Source organism: Leptinotarsa decemlineata, unplaced genomic scaffold (genome assembly GCF_025532065.1).
Source record: "Leptinotarsa decemlineata unplaced genomic scaffold, Ldec_3_MD MMD2_tig00026282_RagTag_RagTag, whole genome shotgun sequence".
In the NCBI taxonomy this organism is placed as follows: Eukaryota; Metazoa; Arthropoda; class Insecta; order Coleoptera; family Chrysomelidae; genus Leptinotarsa; species Leptinotarsa decemlineata.
Window position 1 is genome coordinate 4,608,675 of NW_027412668.1, and position 22,687 is coordinate 4,631,361.

Sequence of the window (22,687 nt, forward strand, 5' to 3'; positions counted from 1 at the left end):
AAAAGGATGTAATATTTTTTGTTATTTAGAATTTAATGACAAGATTGATATTTCTTATCTATTGGAAATAATATATAAATTTTAATTTCAGAGTGTCACGCCTTTCTTCTTTTTCATAATTGTTTCTATTTGTATGATTTTCAAATTATACAATTGTCTGATGAGATGATGTTCAGGGTTATCAGATTTGATATATATTGAAAGTTATTTTGGAGAAATAGATTAAAATACTGAAATTTCAACTAACTAGAATAAAAAGTCTATGTTCAATGACGCAATCCATTCAGAGCTAGCTCCTAGAAGTTTCACAACTTTAAAACCTTTTGGGTAGAAAATAAACAAGTCACAGAACATATAGAAAATAGTAAATCAATTTATTTCTTATATATTACCATTACATAAAATAAATACAAAAATTTGACAAAACTACTATTTATAAAATTGATGGATTACAAAAAATGTAACCTTAAATATTGCTATGTATACTCATGTATAAAGTATCAATATATTAATCCAAATATATATATATATATATAAATTTTTTCATAAATCTCAGGTGTTTCACGAAACACATCGCGTACCGTACACTCAAAACAAAAAATCGATAATTATAACAATAAATGAGTGCATTTCTTGAAACACCTTGCTTACAAAATTCAAACTCCTATCAATAATAACACAAACTGCTTTATTTGAGAAGCATGTCTATCTCAAAAATATATTCTTATTCATAGTTTGAATTTGACAAAAAAAAAAAATGGAGGGAATATTTTTTCATTTGAAAATATACTTCGTCTATCTCCTTCTTGTATAAAAAAAGGCATTTCTTGGTTTCGTAGCAAAATATATTTTATAGAGCGTAATGAAACTTTTGAGCACTTTTTATCAACAATATTGGTCCATGTTTAGCACTTATTTACAAAAAAAAAGCCAGTCAAATCTGCAGACAAAAAATTAGTCAAATGATAATTATTGAATGGTCATTTGCTCACACAAATCTGACCACAGACACAACTGACTATACGAAACACAAAAATATTCAAATAAATATACATACGAACTAAAATGACACAAAACATTGCTAATACTTAGTAATAAATAATTTTGGTTTATGATTGCTTGGGGACTAAACATGGTAAAGCATTGGACACGTTTTAATACTATCTCCCAGACGAGTTGTTCAAATTTTTTACTACAGTCCAACTTTCGTTTTCGGCTAAGCTTTCATTAAGTATTATCCCTAAAATAACAAATTATAATTATTTGAGGCTCAAACGGAGACAGAAAAGCTACCTCAAAAACTAACAGGTAAATTCCTAAAACAGTTGCACAAGCCACAATAATTTTGGAGATATATTCGATATTATTCATAAAGTCGAACAATATCACTTCAACTTATAATGAATGCTTTTTCAGAAAAGCAAAATTGGCTTGAATATTCAAAAGTTTTTCTAATATAAAAAGCAGCCAGTACTCATACAGGCAGACTCATAATAAAAAATACTAATAATCGGGACCACAGCAGAACAGATGAAAATTCCTCAGTAACTGAAAACCCATTTTACGTAGTCATTGAAGAACAAACTGAATACATCGTTGGAAAATGAATTTTGAGGACTTCCATTTCAGAAGTTTGTTTATGATGGCGTTGATTCTTTCGCCAGACTAGATTATTGCTTGAGATCAACGGTAAATTTGCTTTTGTTTCACAAAACAACTGAACTGCCAAATACTGATGACGAAAAATAATCTGATGATCCTGGGAACACAAAATTTTCCTCTCCAGTTTGTGACATCACATCATGGCTGCTTGACTAAAATATAAAAATAATATGCTGATAACTGATGAGAGCATAAATTGGTTATCTAATCTTTGATATCATTTCCAAGAATTTGCTTCTAAAAGGATAATTCTCGAGACGAGGTTTCAAGACATACACAACATGTAAAGCATACATGAAAAAACTACCACACTTTTCCCAAAAAAGTTGAGGAAAGTAACCACTAAAATTAATGGAGGAGCAAAATGTAATTATAATTTTTTACTTAAGGTAATTATTGCTTGTTTCCCATATGCAAAACCAAAATTTACGTTAATTTGGGAAAAATTATCTGAAACAAATTGAAGAGCCATATTTTTCAGAAAAACTGTAGACCTAAATAAGAAGTTTACGGCAATGAATGACTCTGCAAAATCAACAGCTCCCCATTTTTACAGATGAACGTCATTGTTCAAGTGAGTTTCCAAGTTATTGTGCACATCATCACAGAGGATACTAAAACAATTGCTCAAATAGAAACAAAAACAAATTATTAAATATACTGATGAATCGTTATATTTGATCTAGATGTAGACTTTTGCAGTCACCTTTTATAACTGTTTATGGTTTCAGGTTTTTAATTTGTGATCTGCTGGAATTTCTCCCAGACGTTCCTCCCGGCGCAAGTGACAGGCATCTACAGAGGTCCAGTGTACCTGGACGATAACAAAGACCTCTGAAAATGCCAACCACTCGCGTCGGGGAAACGTCAAGAAAAAATTCAACAACGGTGGCCTAAAAACCAGAGTTATCATTAGTATTTAGGATTTTTCATTTTTTGCCAGTGAAGCTGATTTATTTAGCAGTACAATTGAATATACTCAAAGCTACATCAGTATATCAATACACCAAAAAAAAGGAAGTGAGTCTGAGGAATTTTCAAAAATTTATTTTGAATAAAAGACAAGTGGGTATAACCTGAGTCGCTTGAAAGAAAAATAGTTCTATCCAATTTGTGAAAAACAATATCCAGGTCCCAGCAGTAGGCTTGTGCAAAAGCTAGGTAGCAATTTCCCGTCGGCTCTGCATCGAGCGAGAAAAAAGTCAACAGTACACAGGACTTCACACAAAAAACCGAACCCCAGCCCTCAGAGACTGACCAGCTTCGGGGGCCCGCAAGCGTCCGGGGACGCCATATCAATCATACTAACCGGAATATTCCTCTGCTGGCTGCTGCAGGATGGCACTAGGGGTGTCGAAACGGGGGTGAGTCCCGTGCCTCCGCCCATCAGAGATTCGAAGTTGAATATCATACCGGTAGATGGCGTCGAAATGGGGGCTCCTATCACGTCCGAGATGCTCTTCGGCGCTATCGCTCCGACGTTGAGGGTGTTTGGTCTGCTGGGCTTGCAGACTGGCGCGGCAGAGCTGAGCATGACCCTTTTCGGCGAGGGGAGGAGGAAGCAGTCTCCGTTCACCTGGTCAATCAGTTCCGTCTTCACTCGTTCGGGTTCGTAATGGTTGTTGTTGAAGGGTTTGATGTCGGGGGGGCTGCGGGTGTGCAGGCGGCAGTGCGGGGAAGCTCGGTGGGTTTCGAGAAGGCATTCCAACTGGTCTTTGAGAGTTTGCAGCTCATGCATTTCGTCCTGCAGAAGGGCCTTTTTGTGTTCCAGCTCTTCGGTTTCCTGGAACAATGAAAACAATATTATGACAATGATTACGCATTACAAATTACTACGACCCTGAGCTTTCAATGAATTTTCTAACTTTTCCAGGTTTTCCCCGACCAACATTATAGTTAGATAATTCAAAAAGTAAGTCCAGGAAATTTTACGTCATGAGACACTGCTATTCCATTAGTATCATCAAATTCATCAAGCATTTTTTTTCATCGATAATGATTTAGAATAATTCAATATTAAGGCTTTTGTGTTTGCACCACAAAATAAATTTATCAAAAATTTCTCTGGCTTTCGTTCGTGTGGCGTATGCATAACCAAAATAAATGTTATTATACACTAGATATAGATGCTGTAATACTAAAATCATTCTATTAGATGCCGTAAAATTTTATTTTTTTCCAATTACAATCACAGTAATTCTACCTCTTCTTGATATATGTCATGCATGAAGCTGACTGATAAATGTACAATAGACATTTATACTTCACGAAACAAATGATAAAATCATTATTAATAGTTAGTTCTATATGAAAATGCTTCATTCATCAGAAAGTAACACATTTATTTTTTTATTCCGAAGGAAAATCGAAGTTACAAAATTGACTGAAGTCAACAACATTGAGACTTAGTCCCCTTTCAAACCACGTTCCCAAATGCATATAATTTTTGTAAAGCGAAAAAAAGAATTCATGAATTAATACACCAAATAACTGTTCGATTAGTACTACCTAGTTAAATAGCTCTTTAACTAAATTCTAAATATGAAGTCTGTTTCGTAATATGAAATACTTTTTAATTTTGGAACCGACCATCGAATCTATCTCAAAAACAAGTTGGCAATATGGCACAAACAGTCAGAACATCAAGAATACAGAAGAAGAAGAAAATTAATCATGCAATATGAATAAGTTATACGGTGTCGTCAAGTTCATATCAAATGTTAGTGACGCTTCTACTCGAAGTCGAAAATACTGACAAAAATTTGTAAAACAATATAAAATGGGATACTGTTTTTTTTTCACCTAGGCCAATATACCGATATCAGGATAAATTCCCATTATTTCAACATGAATATTGTCACTACTTTCTGTTTTACTTGAATTTGACCTTGTGTAAGATCAGTTATATTATTAATGAAAATAATAAGTATTCAATTGTATAATAAAATACAAAATTACGCAAGGATATTCAAAATGATACCAACCAAGCCCAAAAAAACAGGTAAAAAACATATGATACAAACAAAATGACGTGATTGAATATTGTTAAAACTTATTGAATTTCTATTACTTAAATAATGAAAATGCGTCAAAATATGAAGAACGATGAACAGAAATGAAAAATCTATAATGATACTGATTTCAAACCATTTGTTCTTGAAAAATTGTAATTATTTTTCATTTAAAATATTGCCAACAATATAAGTAATACAAGTGTCAAAGAGCTCGCCAGCCCAAACCAATTGGCTGTTTCCAGACAGTAATGAAAGTCAACAAATACAGCTTTGCTACTTTCAATAGTTTCATTTTTTCGGTTGCAAAAATATTCTTACAGAACTCACACTGGCAATAAAAGAGACTGGAAAATACTACTCACCGCTATGAGACAATTTGTATGGTCGACCCGACGCTTTCTGCACCGCGCCGCTGCGGCCTTGTTGCGCTCCCTTCGGATCCGCCTGCGTTCCTCCTCTTCGGGACTACAGTCGAGATTTTTTGCGGGTTTCCTGCCGCCCATATTCCGACGAGTCTGGCTGCTGCTTTTTTGCGAAAGGGGGGCGTCGAACGGGTATCGCAGTCCGAGCTCGATTGCGATACGGAACTATGCCAGATCGGTTGTGATTTCGACGAGAACGTATCGGCATCAGAAGCCGAAATGTACTGGTTATTGCCTGAAAAGAAAGATGAACGTCAGCGATTGAAAAAAACAAAACATCAGTTATTGAAATATTGACTTGGTTGATAGTGCTGACAACCGAAGCCAAAGAAGAGGGCTATTCGCTGATTTCCTTTGTTTTTTGTTCGACAAAATAATGGTTGTATTTTCGATTGAAAGTAATTAGCTGGCTCCTAAACGATTAATTCTCAATTGTTAATAATAACGGGGGTAATACAGATGTTATAAATATCGTAGTGTTCTGTTCTGGCGAACCACGGAGAAAACATCTAGATTTTATAATGCCAATGACAAAGTTTGGAAATATTTGAATGTCAATAGAAAAGACGCATGTACTTTTTTATTCTTTTAAAAAATATATTGCCCCCAAAAATATCAAATAGTGAATGACATTTCTTTGACGCTTTTATTTTGTAATTATTTAAATTTAAACTTCTCCCAAACGCCATTTGTAGGCAAATTGTATTTTTTACGAAGAAATAAATTTCACTTGTAATTTCATGCAATTTTAACAACTATGTTGGAGGTAATAATGGAATCAAAATATTTGAGTTGAATATATTGCTTCAGTTATTCATTATCCGAGTCAGTATAATAGCAATGTTTGAAGTTGAGAAATTGAAATGTAAAACTCCAAATCAGTGAGAATTCCAATTATTTGAGAGAGATCTCCAATAAAGATGATATTCTCTAAGATAAAATCATGAAATATCTAAAATATTATATTCTGCATACCAGAAATTAGAAAATAACTAGTTGTACATCTATATAAGAGTTATCTTTCTAGTTTTCTGAAGATCCAATATATTTGGTTATCCCGAAGTTTTGCAGCGCCATCTTACGGCAATGACTATGCACATTTTGCAATAAAAACAATTATTATCTATAGAAGCTATTCAAAAATTGTATTTTCACGGATGAATAATTGAAAGTACAACTCGGCATTTTTATATTCTTTTGTTGGTAAGAAAATATATGAGATATTCAGTTCTATAAATTCAGTATGTGTGGAAAATATTTTGAAACGCTGTAATTAACTTGAACATAGAAGAAGATAACGAAAATCGTGAAAACATTACAGTGTTGCCGTCTATTCTAGGCAACCGCTGTCGCAAGATGTCGGGGCATTCTTCAAGGAGAACAAATTATTATCAAAGTGAAAATTAGTATCAACATTAACGTGTTTGGAATCACACGTTAAAAGGTAAGACCTCGTTAGTCCTTAGCTCGCACAAGTTTCTCAACTTCAGAGAGTTGTCGTTCGTATGAGGGCGACAGCTGATTAACGGAAAAACAGATTTTTTAACAGATTTCAAAGAAATATTTCATTTGGATAGAGTGCATGAGAACTATCATTTACTACGAGATAAAATAATAGTAACATTCCTGATTCTGATCACAAGTTTGGAATAATATTTTTCTCAAGAATCTCCTAACAATAGAACCAGGTAAGGAAAATGTTTAATGATTGTTAAGTAAGTCGTTCCGTACGTCCTTGACTGGAAATTGTTTTTTAACGAAGCGGTTCTTTGTTGAGAAATGTTTTATCCTTTTCTGTTGTATTCCCATCGTTCTTTAGGATTTATGAATTACTTCCTTGTGCAATAAAAACTGGAAGACAATGACCATTCGTTGGAATTCTTGGTTCAAGCTCATCAATAACAAATAAACGATGAAATAACCTAAAATAGGGATCAATAATGAAATACTTTCAACAGTTGGAATTTAATGCAATCGATATAAACAAAAACTTTCAATTATAAAAGCTTTTATACACTCCAAAGAAACCAACTGTAATATTATTATTTAAATGTAAACTGACTATTATCACTTTTCATACAGATAAACAAAACAAGAAATCCTGATAGTGATTTGCAATAACACTTGTTTGACATAATCCCGCCGATAGTCGAGTAAACAGATGGTAGTTTCAAAACAATTTGTATCAGATTCGACTTGTCACAGTTTGTACTTCGGACAAATGCATAATACAAGAGAATGAAACGGAAGAATACTCTAAAAAAGACATCAATATATCAATGAAACTTTCAACAAAACAGATTATTCACAGATGTTCCAGATACAAACTGAAAAAAAGATTAAGTTACTAAGCTACCAATTTTGAAATGAACAAAAAAAGTAAGCGGTAAATAATATGAGTAACATTATAAATTCTGCGCATGCTCAATTGTATCTTGGGTATTCAATTGCGATGAAAATGCCAACCCATCTCCTCTGTTAGATAGTTACATATTCACATTTAAACAAAACATTTTGGAGAAGATCCATTTTTCTTTGATGGTCCACCCATCTTCTCTGTTAGTTACATATTCACATTTAAACAAAACATTTGGAGCCGATCCATTTTTCTATGTTGGCTACCCTTTGTATTCGTCATACCATCAGTTGTCAGAGGCAGATATAGTCCTATTTGCTGTTTAAAAGTCGTTCTTACATCAATAATTTGAGTTGTCATGTGTTTTCATTCAATTTTCTTGACAAGTGAACGATTAACATGACAATTGACAATAATGAGACATACACAGAGTAGCAAACTCAGGAAAAGTACCGTATTCCACAGGACATACTTTTCAGATATGGTAACTATGAAAGTGAGAAACAGTACGAAAAAAGTAAAAAAATTAGCATTCTCCACTCAACCTATTTTTTGTAAATAGTATTGTTAGATTCATATCTGTATTTGAATATATATTTTTACTTTAAAACTACCCCATAATATGAACTGGTAAACGAAAATTTCTGTACGTTTTGGTCCGACTAAACTTTCTACCGATGAGGGCGCTGCTGTCGTGTTAAACAAATGATGACATTAAGCGGTAAACAGCTGAATGTGAAATATTTATGTTCATTGTTATGTGAGTTGCTGTGTTTTGAGTAGTTCAATTGTGAATTCATGGGAGTACCGTTTTCCAAAGTAATTATTACAGACAAGAGAAATATGTATTTTTGTAACATTATAATATATTTTTTGTAACGATGGAAGTATTTCAGTACTTAATTTTCTTCAAAATTAAAAAATCAACTGGACGATTACGATGTCTTTGCATCAATACAATTAGTATGTATGCACGATTTCTCCCACGGCCATGACTCAGTCAGGCAGCTGAACTTATCGTTTGAAATATCAATGGTAAAATTGTATTATTGTTGCAATAATTTTTTTTCGGTTTTTAGATGGTCACTTAGTTATTTGTTTTGTTTACCTTCTCAATCGAAGCTCCACTCGATGCAATTAATAAAAGTATTAAAGAGCATAACAAGATTCAACTTGCACCCTATTATGTAAAATAATAATGAAATTTGTTTTGTTTACTCACCAACAGAATGCACTAAAGGTGGTACGAATCCCGCCTCATTCTCATGCGATTCGGGCTTTGATTGAAGTTCTATAAAGTTTGTTCGATGTTTTCGTAAAGTTGTTGGGGTAAGGGTCGGCGTCGTTCGCGTAGGCACTCCTGAATTCAGACCTTCGAGATTTATGAACTGAAACAAAATAAACAACAATCAGAACTGATACCACATAAAATAATGAGACATATAATCGAGTTTTTCCAAAAATTGATCTGCAACATTCAGATATTATCAATCCTCTTTCCAAATGAGGAAATATTTGATTGTCACTGGCTATGGCAATTCAAAATTAGATTCTAGCGCCATGGTGGCAAAGTGCAAAACATAGATGTTTACTCGGAATTTAGGTTATAAATTCAATTACATCTGCAAGCCAGTGTGTTTTGAGCTACTGTTTTGGATAATTCAACTATTTTCATTGGATTTTTCTTGGTGAACAAATAGGATATTAGATAGTGATTCATGTTAATGTAGTTCGTGCAAATACATTTCGTTATGTTGTTTACCAACAAATCCATCTTGGTGTTGTGTGAATATTTTAAATAATGAAAATTGTGGGACGTATAGTGTTGATAGAGTCAACTTGATTCTGTTCGCTAATATTTAAATACAAAAAAAGTGATAATCGATAAAATACCAGCGACAAGAATAAACACTCATTAATGACTACAATGTCAATGTATTTGTCTCTAGTTCACAACATCCACGCTAGAGGGAGTATCAATTATTTTGAATTCTATGTTTATTTGTGATGTTTGAACTCAAAAAGTTCTCAATGGACTATATATACAATTTATTACGTATAGAGAGCTTTAATACATTATCAGGAGGTAACATTGGATGTGTTATATGTTTAAAACAATAAGTTCGCTATGAAAATTGCAATAATATAATGGAAGTATCAAAAGTCACTGGCGATACATAAAATAAAATACTATACGTTTTCAGTACTCATTATTAACCACAAAAAGTTTGCAATCTTATACATTTAATTTTATAGTCAAGTCAAGGTAACATATTTTTGTTCAAATTAGCAAATTGAAACACGGAGAAATCGAAAGATGACATTCATGCCGTGAAATTAACTGTAATCCAACTAAACAGTGGTTGATTATATGTATATGAATTACTCTTCAAATTATTTCGATCGAACATTTTGTTTACTACTTTAATTTACTGCATAACCACGGGACTGTTCTGCGTGGGTGAATTAGTTATATTTTGTAAAAACTGCAGTATGATGAAACTTCGACAGTAACAACTAAAAATATCAAAATTTGTTAAATTTTACAGATCTCACAAATACCTAACATACTGCATTCAACTAAACACGTGAATTAAATATTAGACACAACAGTTCATCAGATCATTTATACCTAGCATTTTATTTTTGTTGAAACTAGTAAAAGACGGTAAATACATTTGGATGTCTTCTGTCAATTGTCAATACGGCACCAAAAACAGATACCGCCGAGTTCCTTTAAACAAAATAAACAATTTTTAAAAACAAAAGCTAGTTGCCTAGCGAGCGCAACTTAAATTTAGATTACACGTTATTTTGTTTGAGGATTATTCACGTTTATAAATAGACAACTGAGACTTATAGGAACTAGCTTCATTTCAAGTGGATTATAAATATAAGTATGCAATGATGACACGGATTTTGAGTTCCTATTTTATGTCATGGTGTAGTAAACTAAGTCTCTATGTTTAGTTTTCCCCTGAATTAACGCGTTACAATTGAGATTTTTATTTTTATTTTTGGAGGTTAATTTAGATTCATATCTGATACAACTGTCAATTATAATCAAATTCAATTTTTGGACTTCAAATGATTACGTCTAGCAATGAATATTATTTTAAGAAAGTACTTAAATGAAAAATGAATGCAATCGAAAACATTTCCATTTTTGAAATAGCTAATTCTTCTAGTCAATTAATTTAAAATCCGTTTCATATTACCTTATTTGAAAAGTTTGGTTCGTTTTTATGAGTCTACTTTAAACTGTAATATCTCAGTGAATATTTATTCAATTTGACCGAAATGAGCTCCATTTGAATCAGGATACTTTTGCCAACGTAACACAAGTTGATTGACTCCGTTAGCATGAAAATTTCGGGATTCGATAAAGCCGATAAAGACCGTTTTTGCCTAGTCTTGACTGGCGAAGGTTTTACCGATAAGATAGTTATCGAAGTGCTTGAAAAAATAGAAGTCGACTGGCGAGAGGTCTGGGATTTTGGTGGGCGAGGCAAAACTTCGATGTTCGAATCGTTTGAATTTTTGGACGGTGATTTGCAGTGAACGGTGAAGAGCAGGAGCAGAGTCGGACCTCTTCTGTTGACCAGTGCTTGCTGCTGCTGCAATTTTCGGTACATTTCATCGATTTCGTCATAATAGGAGTCTGCTGTGATGGTTTGGCCCGATTGCAGAAAAAGTTTTAGTGAATCACACCAGTCGCTGACCTCTCGGACTTAATAGATACATTACAAAACAGTAGATGCAGAAGCATTGCATAATACTGAAAAGTTATCTAGAAGAAAAGGTACAATGTCTTGAAATTGCGGTAAAATTCAGCAGTTGAAGAGAGATTCCCCAAGGAACACTTCTCGGACCATTCATATTTTTCATGTATTTCATTTCATTTTTTTTCTGAAGCAGGAAAAAATATAAAAACAGCTATATATAAAAAAGTGCCATCATTTTTTTTATTATAATAATTGTAATATGTATATAATATGTAGCTGTTTTTATAATTTTTTCTGCATCAGAAAAAAAATATAACGTTGGTCAATATTTGTTTATAACAAATTGTTAAACTAATAAACAATTAAATAATAAATGGAATTTTTTCTGCCAAACTATTTAAAAGTGTAAATTATGACTTTCAAAAGCAAAATTATTTCTCAACTAATTATTTAAACAATCGAAATATAAAAAAATCGATTTTCAACAATTAAAAATTAAAATTAAAAACGTTTTTGTTTTAAATCATAATTACCTATCTCTAGACAACAAAATAGCAAAAACAAATTTATCAAAAATATTGAATTTCTCTATTTGTTTAAAACAATTTAATAAACAAATTACGTAAAAAAATCATATTCTATGTTAATAACTGCCATTGTTTAATGTAAAAACAGACATAGCTAAATATCAATTGAAAAAAAAAATTATCAACAATTTTTAGATATTTCATTTTGCAATAGTTATAAAAATCATAATTAACAAATTAATAAATTTTTATGAACTTTTATCGCAGGATCGTATGAAGTATATATATATATATATATATATATATATATATATATATATATATATTATATATATATATATATATATATATATCAAAAGGAATCCACGAAGTTTAAAATTTATAGGCCAATTATTTATACCTTTTATTTATGCTAACGGAGATTGGGAAAAAATTTGTTAGTTAACAATTGAATAACTTTTTGAAAAATGGTGATAAAACTTTTTTTATACGGGACTCGATTCATTCAGGTGTTGAGAATATACTAGATTTTTTTCAAATTTTTTAAATGACATTTCATGTTATAAAAAAATTATTTCATTTGATAAACTCTCTTTAGCGGCAGCGCTTATGCCGTAACAGCCGCGAGGAACCCTATTTTCAACGTCAAATTAAAATTATAAATAATGGAGGTAGAGTTCCTGGAGTCGGGACTTTTTTATCGAAAATTTTCTCCTCTTTAACGAGCTTTTTTCAAAATTGCTTAAATATTAATATTTTTTGAGTTATTAACGAAAAACCAAATACCATTTTTTTTTAAATTTATTTTTTATTTTTATTTTTTACCTGCACCAAAATCCTTCAAAACCATTTTTCTAGAGGTGATTCCGAATCGAATGAGCTATCGCTCATATTTTTAGGACCTTTTTCTCTATTTTCCATGTTTTTAAACTTGTTGATTATACTATAGAAAGAACTGCATGTCTTTTTCATCTTCCATTCCATGAATCTTGAATACGCGGTTTCATAAATTTTCCGCGATTTAGCTGGCAATAATTTTTGTGACGCTACTTTCGGAAAATTCGTAGTTAGACATTTTTCAAAATAACTACTGACCACTAAGTTCGCAATTTTTAAATCAAATCGTTGTTTTACAATCAAATTCTGTAATCACAGAATTAAATTGACAGATATTTGATTTTTTATTGATTGGTTTCCTAGCAACGCTATAATTACAACAGCCTGTTTAAAAATTCGAATTTCACTTTTCTGACTTTAACATATTGTAATATTTTTTTTTCAATATTAAATCGTCGTTTTTCCCGTCACAGAAAAAATTGTGTATTATACTCGGGAAAAACCGAGCTACAACCTCGAGCTAAAATCTAATACTTTTTTCCCTTGTATAATAAATGTTTTCGAAATATATTCGCAATACCGAAGAATAAATTATTCTATGAAACAATCAGATTTCACTGTTTTTCACTCTCGTTAAAAAATCGCCCGAAAAACGAAAATACACACTCCATTACCTGCTGGTAGAATAGCTCCTGCGCAAGAAAATGCGTGATTTCCTTCTGATCCAAAAACGCCATGTCGCGACGGAAAAACAACACCGCGAGATAACCAAAATAAAATAAACGATAACTCGTTGTCGTTGAATCGATTGGAAAATCGAAGTCGTTCGTTCGTTGAGGAAAAAAAAAGAGAAAAATCAAAAGCCGAGCGCTGCGACTTTCCCGAGGCCCGGCTTGTCGAATAATGAAAATCGCCAGGCGGGAATTTTGGTTCGTCGCCCACCGTAGCTTTATTTAGATTCGAGGTAACGCAAGTTTGCAACTGTTGTTATTTATATCGTTCAAACTACTTGTACTTAGAGGTTTGCGCTTCCTCTCGAAGTGTGTGTATCCAGTTATTATTATTACGTTAATCGCGGGAATACCGGCGTTTATGATCTGCGAGCTGACAACGTGCAATATGCGGATCGCGACTACGAGGGCGGTTCCAGAAGTATCCGGCCCAATAAAGAAAACACACAAATTTTGGAAAAAAATTATTGATTTTCAACATAACCTCCTTGCAGCTCTATACACTTTTCCCAGCGACATTCAATATGTTCGATACCATTTTTATGATAAGAACTGTCGTGTTCCTCAAAATAGCCATTACCTGCCGACATTACTTCTTCATTGTTAGAAAATCTTTGACCACTGAACCATTTTTTCAGGTGGAGCAGAAAATAATCCGACGGGGCTAAATCTGGCCAATAGGGTGCATGAGGTAGCAATTAAACTTCAATTCGTCAATTTTGGTCATTGCTGGTGTCAATTAGTCTGGGCTCAAGTTTAGATTCGTGATAAATGGACATACTTTTAGTAAAATTAAGTGATTAGGCTCATTCGATCCGGAATATTGTCTAGATCATTGTGAAAAAAAATTAGTTCATAAAAAATTCTAAAAGTTATAAACAATTAAATACCTACCCTAAAAAGAAGTGTTCAGTTTTGTTGTTTATAGTTCGTAAACTATACATATTTTTAATTTTATTATTATTTATAATTTTAATTTTACGCTGAAAATAGCCGTCCGCGCGCCATTTTTAGTTTGCGCGCATGGCCTCTAAGCGAGTACGTAACTTGAAAATAATTTTTTTAAGGTACTTAAAGTAAATAGTTTTTTTTTTAATTTATGATATAATCTAAACACCAATAATCTAGACAATTGTTAATCAACAAAATTTTCTAAAATTTCCTTTATCGATCAAAGTAAAAGAAATATTTAAATAATTACCGTAAAATTTTTTCGCTTCGTGGAAACCTTCTTAGATACATACAAAAGAGAAGATTGCATGATAATGTTCTGAAAATTTTAATACTTTGTTTATAATAATTTTTTTAAGTAAACAAAAAAAAAGGAAAACACAATAATGTTGTAAACAATTTTTTTTCTTTATTTATCATTATTTTATCGTTTTTATGTAAATAAAAGACATTTATAAACTAAAACAAATAATTTTTATCTCCATTTGCTTATAATTTTTTTATGAACAAATGGACTATTTCGAAATTTAAAAAAAAATAACAACTTTATAGAGAACTGTCAATTATGATTTAAAAAAAAAATCCAACCTAAAATTGGCGCGCCGACGGCTATTTTCAGCGTTAAATTAAAATTATAAATAAAACTCCCGTTTCGGGAGTTAAAACTTTTTTTTAGTAAATTTCCTCCTCTTCTGGGATCATTTATTCAAAATTCAAAAATCTTTATAGTTTACGGACTATAAACAAAACCAAGCACTGCTTTTTAGGGTCTTTAATTGTTTATAACTTGCAACGCACCGTCTTCAAACTTGAAACATATGCTTTATAGATTGTGTACTTTCTAAAACAGTAATATTTTTTAAACAATTACCGCCATCTCTGGGTCAGGCCGGGTACTTCTAAGACCACACTCGTATTTGTTGTCGGGGTCTGAGACGGGTGAAGCTACAAGAGAATGACGTCAAATTAACTCTCAGGTTTTTGTTTTTCGAATAGCAATGTCTAACTTTTCTATTTCCACAGCCACCCTAATAAAATTCTTTATAAAAGTCAAATGTTAAAATTTGTGCCACCAATATCTGTTACTCATTCCATTTCAAAAAATTTCCTATACACATTATTATGTAAATTACTGCATTTTTCGAGTAACATATTTGTAATAATTTGTACAATGTGGCAACAACGCAATATGTATATTCGATTTCTCCATAAGTTCTCTCAAAGCATCGTGAACGTAAGAAACCAGAAGTAAATTGTATTTTGTCATCTTTGGAAAAAACGATATTAGGAAAGAAGAATGCTCAATTTCTTCCAGTTAGAAATGTAATGCTGTTTCGGTCATTTATATAGTTTTACAATAAGCACCTATTAACCAATTATTGTCGTATCCCTCTTGACTATCGTTTATGCAAACTTGACGTAAAGTAAGCCATAACACCCCGCTACAATCCTTGATTAAAGGCAAAAATGGAAACTTTTATCAGTATTTGTCGAGTAAATGTCGCAACTCACTCGATATCAAAAAAGTGGAGGAAATGTATTTTTCTGGAGACAATAGCGTGTTATTTTCAGTCTTCTGAGAGCATTATGTACTAGGTAGCAATACAAAGCATAATAAAATTGAATAATATTGAATCCAACAAGTAATCTTTTCAACCTCCGCCCTGTACATTGCCACATACTCGTTAACCATCCTAATTCGACAAGAACGTCAAACAGAAAACGGTTATTAGCAAACAATAAAAGCCATCCTAAAAAAGAAATTAACACCAATGAAAACAATAAAAGCGATACTCTTCTGTTTTGGCTACTTGCCATCTCCACTTAGCCTTGGAAACAAAGCGGTGTGTACAACATGGCCGCAATAAAGAAAAAACAAAAACAACGTTATGTGTACGCTATATCAATGACATTAGTTGCTTATCTTTGGGATATTATGTTAGCTGCAAACAAATTTCACAATAATGAAGGTTTATCTACCACACATTCAATTAAAGTTTTCTGGATACATTTTTTTCGTTTTCATGGAATTACGAATTTCACCGAGTAGTAAGGTCGTTTTAAAATTACAATTTATTGTGCATTCCAAACATTTATCAGTACCTGTTCTTGCCTTTCATTAAGATTTTCTACTGAAGTAGAATAGATAAACAAATCATGTAGCTTGACAAGAGCAAGCGGTATATTTTTCGTGAAGATATAATTGTCAACAATTCATTTATAATCATGTTATAAATGATTGTTATGTTTCGAAAATGTACTTAATTTCCGACTTTCTCTCGTGCTACAAGATTCAATAGGATTATCCTACTTTGAAAATTTGTATTCCAAATTGTTTACCGATCGTCTCAGTTGTTAGAGAACTGATGCATTCTTTCCGTATTTCAAATTCTTTTCTCCATTTTTGCACCCATCGAAACACAACAATAACCAATTTTAGCAACGAAAGAATTGAAACAATAATGACGAATTTTTATGTATCCATTGAATATAATAATACCCTGTGTTAGTTCCTTGCGAACTTGTTTGGAAACCATAATACAAAAGTTTTTGGCTGTAAATTTTCAAATAGAAACAAATATACCTACTTACCAGATATCATGCGTCAGGCATATGTTCACAACATAAAAGCGAGACTAATAGGAATTTCACTCATTTCGATTAGTCTCGCAAAACACCTGAAAACAACTTGTTCAAAACTCTTATCAAGGATATCGTGATAATGAATAATGTAAAACTGAATAATACTGAACTTACAAACAAAATTCAACTTCTTTTTATTTTGCTCACAGATACATTCAAACGAAAAATGTCACTTGGGAATGAGACAAATTTCGCTCTCCGATCTACATTTTTAGATACGGTCAATCAGAAGTGGAATAATCGAATGTTTCAGGAACTCACTAAAACTTTTTTGAAATGACGATCTTTTTTTCACGATCGCCTTTATTCACTTGTCACATTCATTTTTTCCGTACCAAACCTTGAAGTTCCTCGAAACTACAATTTTAGTGCCTCAGCAAGAGGAGGAGCATGCCACAAAATCAACTTTTTGAGAAAATGAAGGTTTTATTAGAATTAGTGATACATACACTGAATTTTTATTCATTTTGAAAATTATAGGGGTATGGCACACTTCCAAGGAGTTCGTATTATGGTCCATAGGTGGCAGCACGTTCCGAAACATAAAAACAAAAATAACAATTCGTGTGACATATCCCCTTCTCTTACTCAGACACTCAATTGTTTGTGAAACTCATTGGCACTTTTATAAGGGTTTTTTGTTGGTTCTGTTGGCAGTGTAACAAAGTTTAACTAGAAACTAATGCTTATTTTAAAGATGTGTCCTTTACAATGTAATTAGTCACTAGTCTTTTAGTATTTTCACTGTTTTTCCTACACATCATAGACCATTTGCTCTTCTTCCCTCTTCTGTAACTGGGTATTTTGTCAGGGAACCAGAGGACAATCTTGAAACAAAATGCCTTCTTCTCGGAACATTGTAAAAAACGTCAATTATTTTAACGTTTCTTTGAGTAAGTAGCCGAAATGATCTTCTTTTGAAGCCTATCACAGATGAGCAAATTCATAAAAAAACTCATTATTACAGTTTATTGTATGATTTTCACAATAAATCATACAATTCGCAAACTCATAACTTTACAGTCGTCTTTAAATGATGCTATAAATATATTATTTCTTACTAGAACTTGAAAAACCGTTGATGTTTTTCTAGTTGTCTAGTTGAATCTAGCTTTGGCTAGGACTCGAGATGCAACATAATTTGTATGTCTTGAATGTAACATTTCTCTATATTGAGAATAAATAATAACAAAACCTCTAGTGAAGCGAAGAGATCGTTTGAGAGTATGATTACAAAAAATACCTTTAGATTTTTCATAAAAAAATGATGAAATAAATATTCATCATGAAGTATTATCCAAATGTTTGCCTTTCGAAAGAAAATCGACGTTTGTATAATTTTTGTAAACCAGAAAAAAGTAGATGAATGAAAGTACGACATTACTAATGAATTCATACTACGCAATCAAATATATTTTCAACAAAATTCAAATGTGAAGTATCTGTTTGCAATACGAAATGCCTCTCAATTTCGGAACATACCATCAAATCGATTTCATGAACAGGTTGGCAATGTCACACGCACAAGTCAGAGCCACATGAATAAAAAAGAAGAAGAAGAAGAAGATTGAATTAGGCAATATTAATAAGTTTGACAGTATGACCAAATTCATTTCAAATGTTGTGACCATCACTACTATCGTTTTTACTGGATTTTGAGAAACTACAGACAAAAAAATGTGAAAATATATATAACAAGTTACTGTGACACATGTAGTTTTCACCTATGATGTTATCTCAATCTCAGTGGAAAGGTACATTGGTTATTTTGATGGAATAGTAGTTTTTTTATTCTGTGAAGTTGGTGATTAAAGACCGCACCTTGGGTTCGTCAGAAGAAGGTATCATTTTGAGAGTTTTTATTACCAGAATTGAGTTTCGGAAATATTTGATATTTCAACAGTTTCGACTCTCGAGTGGTCGTATTTCCGAAAGTAGACCGCCAAATTTTGACTTTTCATTCGTGATAAGCGGATAAAAATACGCAGATTTAAATGAATTTCATTAAAAAACTTGTACTAGTCCAATATTGCGCCGAACGTCTTCCTTTTATTCGTTTTCATTATCTCAGTTGGAACTTGTGGTAAAACTTGCGACAACCGCAATTCATAAAAAAAGCTCCAGAATATGAAAACATTCAACGGCGCGTGTAATTATGTATCGTACGGCATAACATTGGTACTGGAACTGTAACCTTGTTATATTACACAATTTGGTAGCAACTCGATTTCATTTAATTGTTGATAATGAAAATTCATCTGCCGTAATCGATACCAGAAATGCTTACTAGCAAAACGGACGTCAATAATTACGAAAACAGATATTTTTTGCAGTCACCAGTGACTTTAGTTGAAACTCGTTTATACAGCATTGAATAACATTAGAATATCTAAGAATTCAATAGTATTCGATTATTCAGATTGTGGGAAATTCCCGCAGGCAGATCTGAGTGCGGTTTTAACGTGTGGATGGAGACCCCTACGTTTTAGCATACGATGTCGACGTGACATCTGACACGAATTTTTCACAAAGCTTAAGATCCCACAGCCGTCGGACCAATGCCATTGTAGCAAGGTTAATATTTTGACAGTAAATCTGTACCTGTAATGCACTGTTTGGATGGAACCTTCAGTATAGTAATGGTGTTGAGTCGGTGTTGAGATATAACTCCAATAATATTCAATACATTTTTAATAAGAAAATTGTAGGAAATTCAAGCTGAGCGATACTCCCCCTGGTATCGACTTTGTGAACTAGACACAAATACATGCTGGAAGACGATAATGGCGTCTTACACATAATTGATTTTGGATTTCCACGAAGAATTTTTAGGAGGCCCAATTATTTCGAGGAAATGGATGGTATAGTCTTTTATAGAAGATTCGGACTAACCAAGCTGACAACACTACATGTGCTGGAGCTCATAGAAGATGCTTTAGAATTCGAAAACGATTTGTAAAAAAAAAACATTAAATTGTTTTTACTTCTTTTTAATACAATCACATAATATATAACTGACCACATGTAAAATAGCAAATTTATAAGTGGTTTTAAAGTATTATTATTGTTTAGCAGAGCTGGTCAACGGTCGAGATGCAAGTAGTCCTGAGTAGATCATTTCTCTCTCTATTGGTGGTCAGTTAGATTTTATTTTGCAATACAGAGGGTTGGGAATGAATTGCAAAAATTAATTCTCCGTTGAGTTAAAGTTTGGAACTTTTACATTTCCATTCATTTCGCTAGTAATAGATATAAAAATTCACTGGTATGTTCTTTTGTCCGATTCTGATACTTTTCGACAAGGTAGAAGTGAACCATCGAAACCCCAATTTTTATTAAATTCAGTTAACATTCGGTTTTCGTAATTTGAGAATGGACGATTCCAGTACCCCCATTCAGTGTTGCCACTAAAAATTTTCGGGTCTAAATCGACTGACATTTTCTAGGCCTTTTTTGGAATAATTAAAAGTTGGAACAGATACAATTTGTAATTTTATAGATTTCTGGATGTTTCCGGATATATGAATCGAAGTATTAAAGTTGATATGGACAAAAATAAAAAATCCTAAGGAATTTTAAGTTTGTACGTTGTTTAATATTATTAATAATTTTATTTTAGTAATAAATATTACTGGAGTTTTTTTCCCAACACCAACACCGAGTGATCATCTTCAAGAGAAATATGTTCCTTATGATTTTTTTAATTCTGTTTTTTATTAAACTATTTTTAAATTGTGAAACTCCGGTTGGAGAAATACCTCGCTCTGGATAGATTTGGGTCTTTCTAGATAATATATCTCATGAGAATATAATTTGCTTATATATTATAGATTTATTTTCAGAAAGTTGTATTCACTGGTCACTAGTTTAGCGGAGTATGATCATTCAACTATGTTTGATGCACTTTGACATGATGTACCCCTGCTAAACCACAAAAGAAACGCAATCGAATCGCAGAAATCAGAACATCAGCACTCGTATGTACATCACATTTACGATATTTCCCAGATTTACCGCCACTTACTTCATGAATAGACACCCACAACGCAATCCGATAGTCATTTCACCACGTTACAAATCCATTCACAACATTCTTTAGATGATTCACTCGGCATTTCCAGGTATCCCTCGATAGCAATTTTCTTCGAACGATCCGCTGCAACCTTGATCGGCCTTAAGGCTCTGTAGCCACGGACCAAGTTCGAACGCATCGAAAAAAAGAAGAAGAAACAAGCACCGGTCAGCCGTAGGCGTGTCGATCTCCGTTATAGTCTGGTTCACATTCGACATTTTCGGAATGGACCATTACCCTGATATCGATATGGGATAACCGCGTAGGTGAAAAATGCATGTACAATAGAACCTCGTTTAATTTTTTTTACAATTTTTCAGCAGTGGTTTTTCCAAAATCGAGTAAAAGCGATGGTCTTGACATCATAACATTTGATATGAACTTGGCAACACCGTGAAACTTCGTGTTGCAGAATTCAATTTTCTTCTTCTTCTCTTCTTGTTTTTCTGTGTGTGCGTGCGACATTGCCAATTTGTTTTTGAGGTCGATTTGGTGGTTAGTTTCCAAATTAAGAAGAATTTTATATTACGAAACGAAGACTTGAGGTATATTTGTAATTTTGTTGAGTAGTACTAATTGAAGAGTTATGTCGTATATTCATTCATGTACTTTTTTTCTGCTTTACAAAAGTCACATTTTGGAACGTGATTTGAAAGGGAGGCAAGTATCAATGGTGTGACCGGCAAAAGATGCAAAAATTATAAATAATTAAGTAAAAAAAACATGGTTTCTTTATTCAAAAATGTCTCAAAATATTTCTGATACCTGAAATTTGAGAAATATCCCTAATGAGCAAGATAATTTCTATAGAAAAAAATGCACATTATCACCGGCAGCACGAAGTTGCATACCTTAATGAGGATCTAGAACTTATTTCGAATTGATGTGAAAGGAACCAAGTTCAATTCAATGTCTTCGAACCGGATATAATCATGTCAGGGCAGACAATTCCACTTTCTGCTTCGATACGTTTGTTGGAGGTTAAAATAGACACCAATATGTCTTGGCATAATAATGTCGCTGGATTTGCAAAGGCGGCTTCTCAAAGGCTTGGAACACTGTTCTGTACCAGAAAACTATATACACCTCAGCAACTATTGATGCTTTGGAGTATTGTTCCATGTATGGAGCTCCGCCCTAAGCATATCCTGAAGCTGCTGGATTCCATCTAAAAAAGAGTCATCCGCCTGACTGAAGATACAAACATCACTTGCAACCTTGATAGTCTAGAATATCGAAGAAAGATTGGAGATTTCTCTTCATTTTATAGAAACTTCCACGGGAGGTGTTCAAGTGACGCAAATTTGATTACATCGAAAGCGGTACATATCAGAAATACGCAACACACTGTGGCTGCTCGTTGTTTTGAGGTTTAACTCAGTACACATCGAAATTCACTGTCTAAGAACCCTTTTATTCGGAGATCTGCGTTCATGTGGAATAGTGCCTGTTTCCTTAGAAAAAATTGCAAAAATAATTTTTGAAAAGAAAATGTGCAGCTCACTTATACCTCAAGGATTTGTGGTAATGAGTGTTTTAACCAGAACGCGTGTTAAAATACTATTTGTGGCGCTCATACGCTGAAAATACTGATTATACAAGGCGGTTATTACATGAATTGTATGAAATTATCTCCAAGTTAAATTTGTATAATATTTTTATCGTAAAATGTGTGAAAAAAACGATATTGCCAAAAAACTGCTTTTAGGCGTAATTTCTCCGATACAGCGACAAGGTCACGTGGTGG

General features: G+C 32.7%; 1 protein-coding gene across 1 annotated transcript; it reads right to left on the reverse strand.

Annotated features, from left to right (window-relative positions):
- Window positions 1-353: 353 nt before the first annotated feature.
- On the reverse strand, window positions 354-13,457 carry kay (transcription factor kayak). Its single transcript, XM_023159085.2, is given in 5 exon segments — window positions 354-3,445; window positions 5,039-5,214; window positions 5,217-5,333; window positions 8,677-8,842; window positions 13,218-13,457. Coding segments are annotated over 5 exon segments (1,059 nt in total). The 5' UTR covers window positions 13,281-13,457; the 3' UTR covers window positions 354-2,908.
- Window positions 13,458-22,687: the final 9,230 nt, after the last annotated feature.